The sequence below is a fragment of the Ruditapes philippinarum genome, unplaced genomic scaffold, assembly GCF_026571515.1.
Source record: "Ruditapes philippinarum isolate M1 unplaced genomic scaffold, ASM2657151v2 ctg693_1_1_1_1, whole genome shotgun sequence".
Taxonomy (NCBI): Eukaryota; Metazoa; Mollusca; class Bivalvia; order Venerida; family Veneridae; genus Ruditapes; species Ruditapes philippinarum.
The window spans coordinates 335927-342403 of record NW_026865227.1 but is presented as its reverse complement, the minus strand read 5'-3'; the positions used below and the strand labels follow the sequence as shown (position 1 = coordinate 342403).

The 6477-nt window shown below is 32.0% G+C and overlaps 1 protein-coding gene across 1 annotated transcript; it reads left to right on the top strand.

Annotated features, from left to right (window-relative positions):
* The first annotated feature begins 546 nt into the window (after nucleotides 1-546).
* On the top strand, nucleotides 547-6056 carry LOC132728265 (E3 ubiquitin-protein ligase RNF185-like). The gene is made up of 5 exons (XM_060713878.1): nucleotides 547-895; nucleotides 2026-2157; nucleotides 2490-2544; nucleotides 2969-3086; nucleotides 3669-6056. The coding sequence occupies exons 1-5, from the start codon at nucleotides 756-758 to the stop codon at nucleotides 3764-3766; spliced, it is 543 nt and encodes a 180-aa protein (XP_060569861.1). The 5' UTR covers nucleotides 547-755; the 3' UTR covers nucleotides 3767-6056.
* The last annotated feature ends 421 nt before the right edge of the window (nucleotides 6057-6477 follow it).

Here is a 6477-nt window from a genome sequence, read left to right as displayed (position 1 = left end):
TTACAGAGGATGCAAGTAAGGAAAATTATGCGATAGTTTGATGGATCACTGGTATCATCTTTTTTGTAGACAGGGCATACATTTGCAGGACGATTGGCCTTACGTTGTCAGGGCAACATTGAAGTTGGCAAGTAGCTTTAGAAGACCTGTCTTACCGATGATGATACTACTCATTTGTGGGTACTGATGTAACGTTTTAAGGCACACCAACCCTGTCAGTGAAAAGCTAGCTTTTAACCAAAGGGTTTGTGTGCCTTAAAACGTTATGTACACTGACATAACTGGGGTCGACAAGTCTCAGTTTTTGTATGCATGTATCTGTAAGAGAGAGTTATATAATTGGTGAGAAAACTGACTGAAATTGTTTGTTAAAATTGTTTGTTTTTCTGTGTTATAACTTTTGAGAAAAGTAACATGCAATACCTAAATATTTTACGTGTAAAAACTATGTAAAAACATTTTGTAAAATTATTTAGTGACCTACAATTTAGTAGGAATGTACCTATAACATAACATGTTATTACATTGTAATTCTTACGGTTCCGTCGGAAATGAATTGCTTTGCGCATGCGTAATAGTTATCAAAACAAAATTTTGACAGATTTTAGACGTTAATTTTGAGAACATGTTTTTCTTGTCATTCTTAACATTTATGCTTCAAGCATGTGATCTGTTAATGTAAACATAAACAACAGTACAGCATATTGTTTAATTATAGCCTTTTAAGACAATTTGTCAGCAAAAGGGACAAAAAAATGAGTGATGCAAGCCCAGCTGGTGCAGAGGGTGGTGGTAAAAATGATGAACCTGAATCTGAAAATGCCATGTTCGAGTGCAATATATGTCTAGATACAGCCAGAGATGCAGTAGTGAGCCTTTGTGGACATTTGTTTTGGTAGATCATTATCTTTTTAATTGAAATCTGTGTATAATTTGTCTTCCACAGAAATATGGCAAGCTAGCCCAACAAATTGTGCGCTTTTGGGCTTTTTATTATGAAGAAGAAGGTTGCCCTTGGCGATCGAAATCTACGTAATATCAGATTTTATTATCGGTCGGTCTTGAAGTCGAAATATGAAAGCCATTTACCAAATCCAAAACTTTTACCATAAGAATAAAAATAAATAGTTACAGAATATTGCTTGACTTTGCAGTGTTTCTACCAGACTAAATTTTTGGGGGGTCATTCGTGATCCTCTGTATAAAAATATTGAGGTCATTTGAAATTATTAAGGGTTAAATTTAAAAAAAAAAATTAAAACTACAAAAGTAAATTATGTCTCTTATTAAAGCCCCTAGGATCTTTGATTCTTTCATGGCGTGTTTGCCATTGTGAAAATAATTGTCTGCATGCACAAATTGCTTGTTTACCCACACTGTACATGTCTAAATCCTGGATACCGTGACTGAACAGTTAAATGTTGTGCTGATTACGACACAGAATCGGTTAGCAAAAGTTATACAAGTTTTTTACAACCGGCAGTTACCGGGAATAAATGAATTTCGGTTGGCCATTTCGTATACTCAAACAATTATTAGATTGCCAATTTAAATGGGATGGTGCTAATAATAGGAGAAATCACTTAATGAAAATGCATCTAATAACATGCAAGGCAGTAGTGACTGCATCATAGAAAACGCGCTTTGCATATTTTTTCATTGCATTATTCGTGGAATTATTGCATCAAAAAGGCAAGAAACACAGAGTAGCAGAAACACTGACTTTGTGTCTGAGATTTCATTGAAAATCCATGAAAGGCAAATGGCACTAAAAAATATATACATGAATGATGTTCCTTTCAAAAATATACACCTGTAGTCTATAGCTAACATGGCATTGTGTGGAGCCTTTGACGACCCTTAATGAAAGGAAATTACTGCTACTTGCCCTAGACAGGTCTTTAGTATTGCTTTTTGCCTAAGAAAGTCATACATGCCGATTCATCAAGGTATAGATTACATACAAAGACCTGTAGAAAATAGGTCACAGGTAGGATATTTGACAGTTTGTTTTATTCATTACAGTTGGCCATGTTTACACCAGTGGTTGGAGACAAGACCAAACAGACAGACATGTCCAGTGTGTAAAGCAGGTATTTCAAAAGATCAGGTTGTTCCAATATATGGCAGAGGCAGTACTGATAATAAAGATCCTAGGTAAATATTATATGGTTGTAGGTGAATATTATTTGATAGTCTTATTAGCGTAAGTCATCAGTTTTTTTTCAAAACTACATGTATTGTTACAAAGAACATTTACACAATAGTTGTTAAAGAAATCTACATTTTGTATTTCCGGATTGTTTACAATTCAGTGTAAGTAAAGTAGAGGCATTTTTGGGACTAGTTAAATAAATAATGTTAAGAGGGTAAATTCACTGATTTAACATGTTTGCCCATGCAAATCGTGATACAACTGAGCTAAATGGAAGCCCACATTATTATTGATGTGTTTGAAACAGTGTAATGTAGATTCTATGTAATTGTAGGGAGAAATTACCACCAAGGCCTCAAGGTCAAAGGGCAGAGCCAGAAACTCAGGGAGTAAGTATTGTATAGTTTTCACCTAAAAGGTTTTCATTGTAGGTCTTATCAACTTGGTTTTAATATAAAGTTATCCTCTTTTTTTTATGATTCAAAGTTAAGTTCATATATTTTTTGGCTTGTTGATGTAAATAAAAAAAAAACTTTGTTAAGTGTACAGATAAAGTGGATAAACTGATCCCTAGGCAATAAAAATTCATAGGAACTTTATTATTTAGATCTGTCATACATGTGTTAAAAATATATGAAGTCAGCATTTATTCCATTACTTATGGCCTGATTTGGGAGAGTGGTAAGTACAAAAAAAATTCAGGCAACCAGGCTACCATATGTAACGTAACTTGCTAGGTCTATTCTACATGCATCTGCCTGTAATATGGTCAGTTTTGATTAAATTCTGTCTTTTGTTTATCTATTTACACAGGGATTTCCAGGCTTTGGTTTTGGTGATGGTGGTTTCCACATGTCATTCGGGATTGGTGCATTTCCATTTGGTATCTTTGCTTCCACGTTTAACTTCAATGATGGTCGACCCGGTCCACGTATGTACATGTTAAAATGCTTCGACTTTGAAATTTTATAACAGTAAAAGGTTGCTTCAGTATCAATTATCAGGGAATCTGGAAAAATAAATATTAAGTCTAAATCAAAATAAAAACATCTCATTTTAGTTAAGTTTTACTGCAGGTTGTTCTGCTGTAAGTTAAACGTTTAGGCATGAAATATAATTTATTTGTAATTCTCACCAGTGCATATATTTTGATATGATGTTATTTGTGTTCAACAAACATAGCATAAACAGAACACAAAGATGTGCTAAATGTTAGTTGAATTCTAAAAGTGTGTCAATAAAAAATCTTCCTATTTTTACTGTAAACGAGTTCTTATTTTGAATATGTGATAAATAGAATATTATTATCATTATTATTATTATCATTATTGTGTAGCTACATTACAAAATTTATTCAACTTGTTCAATAAATTCAGTATTGAACCTATTCTCATTCAATATCAACTATGTACCAGTTTATAATACAGCACAATTCTTGAATTATAAAATTGTCATGATAACAAGTATGGATTATATTTATGATATATGAATTATTATATTTTTATAATTTCAGCACCAGCAGGGACACCCCAGCATCAGGAAGAACAGATGCTGTCTAAATTTTTCCTTTGGGTAGCTGTGATCTTTATTATATGGTTATTACTGGCCTGAAGTTTATGTCACATTTCATGTCTTAAAAGTCTACTCTGTTATATTATATGATACCCTGGAATATTACGCAGTGCAGTGTATGCGTTACTGGATCTTACCGGTACAAAGGTTGAGACTCAGCATCAAAGATGAAGCCGTGCAAAATGGAAAATGGTTGAAGGATATAAAGCTATATCTAATGAAATATTTTTATCGGATTGTAATAATGATAAAATCATGTTTTGTTTCCATGAGGAATTCTTGAAGAGTTGTATGATTGAATGTTTCTGCTATTTACCATACATGCTTATTGTACATACATAAAATATTGTGCTGCTGTTTAAGTAGGGTTTTAACTGTTAGGCAACAATTTTGTATATGGATCTTAAAAAAAAATTTGCTTGTAAGTCAATATACATGTGCCAACAAATTTCTTTCATTCGAGCATTTTAAAGTTATTCTTTTTCAAATAAAACCTTTGTAAAACTGCAGGCAGCAGAGATACAGCTTTATACACTACGATAGTTTATATTGAAGGATATTGGCATTAAATATGTTTGTTACATCTCTGTAAGAGGAACTGTTGGGTATGAAAGACATTTCTAGTAGTAAAATACTCCCTAACTCCCTTAAGGAGTAATTGGGAATACTGCTAAAGGGTGTATTTAGAATAGTTCGAGAAGAAAACAAACTTTAAATTCACCTCATGATATTAAAAAGTGTGTGTGACTTCTAATTAAACTGATCTGTTGATGGCTTGTACATCTTTCACAGTGTGAAATATTCAAAAATAGGTACATGTCTTTGTTCACCAACATGCATGTTTATATATATTTTTTAATATACATGTATTGGAAGTGGCGGCATGGCTGAGTGGTTAAAGCATCAGACTAGTAATCTAATGATCGCAAGCCACGTGGGTCCAACCCTGTCAGGGGCAAGTTGTTGTTTCCTTGAGCAAGAAACTTTCTCATTGATTGCTCAGTACTGGTTTGGTTCCAGGAATGGATTCGAAAGTGTGTCTATATGTATAAGGCTAAAGCTAATAGCTTTCTTCACAATAGAACTAAAATAAATTCTGTATAAACCAAATATAAATTTTGTGATAGAAAGTTTTGACTTGAGGTATTAAAGTTAACATTATAAGGATCCATATTATATTTTGTCATTTACTGAATTTTATTTTTTTAGAAATAGCTTTAAACTTTGAGTTCCTTTGTTATTGTTGAATATTGCATGGTTTTAAATTTTGATTCACAATAATTTAGTCATGAAACTGTTATTTTTCAATACTTTGAAGAGAAGAAGAAACTTACAGGAAATATTTCACTTGAGAATTGATTTTATGCTAGCTTTTATATTAATAACAACAAGGGTTGAATGCCCCATTTGTCACATTGCTGTCAATTAGAAACAGAGTATTTAAACTTCTATCATATAACAGGAGTCAATTTTTTACATTTTATAGACAGGTAGCAAGTTTGATTTTTTAAAATTATATAAGTTTTAACTTTTGTGGCATTTATTTGTAAAGACAATTATCAACAATTCAATCTCTGATCTTGGGAATCAAGATAAGGGTCAAAGAATGGTCAAAATATTGGTTTATTTTGGATCCCACAGGGATACTACTCGTATATGTATGTAATAATACTTTCATTCATATAGTATGATTGATTATTTATGTATATATCATGTTTGTTTGTACAGTAGTATTTCAATGCTGTAAGCATTATTCTTACTAAAAACCCACATGATTGGTTTGAATTATTTATTTTTTAATCAGATATTGAAAAATTATTTTTTCTCCACAGAAAAGTTAAGTTGTTAAAATGGTAATATTTTGTAGCCTTTAGCCTGCTAGTGGCAACAGATCCTATCCCTGCACCAAGTATAGACCAAGATCATCCGGCACATCTGTGCACTCGAATCATGGTTTGGTCTGCACTGTGTGCTATTCAGTTGGCACTTATTTTAAAAAAAATTCTAAAGATGATGAATGGTTTTGTCTAGAATGAAAGATTAGTCCATTTAAATATATTTTAGCATGGTAAGGATTAAATAGAGTTTTGTCAAGAACTACATGTAATAGAAATTGTATATGCATTGATATTGCATATACAGACATTTCTATATCGCAGCTATTCATGTTGTTTTTTTTTTCATCTAAAGATGTGCCAGTTGTAGTTACTTCCCCTTATTTGCTGTCTCATGTGCAATAGATTTAATTAGTCATGTGTTTTTTCATTTCACTTTGTACCATATATGTTGATTTTTAAATGTTAAATAGAGAATAAAGGTCTATATCAGATTAGGTTGTTTTTTTTTAGATCAGAACATACATGTATTTTGCTTCATTTTAAATTGATATAAAATTGATACACATTTTGACTTTTCTATAGCCCTAGGCCTGAACTTTACAAAGTTTTCACAGTGATTTTCTCTTTTGTGGTGGGATATTCTTAAATCACTTTTTCATGTCAGTTACATCAGTCTGTAGGTAGATTACAACAGCTTATGGGTAAATTTCCTTTAATGCCAGCAAAAGATGCCAGCAAAATCAATTGTCCGTATTGCCCAAGCCCAGTGTTCACATCCGAGTCAAATTTAAAAACTCTAATATTCTTCTTTGTTTATCCTCATAGATTAAATATCTAATATTCATGTGATTAAACTGGACTTGCGATAGCAAGTTTATTCAATTTTAGAATAAATTTATTATTATTTTTTGC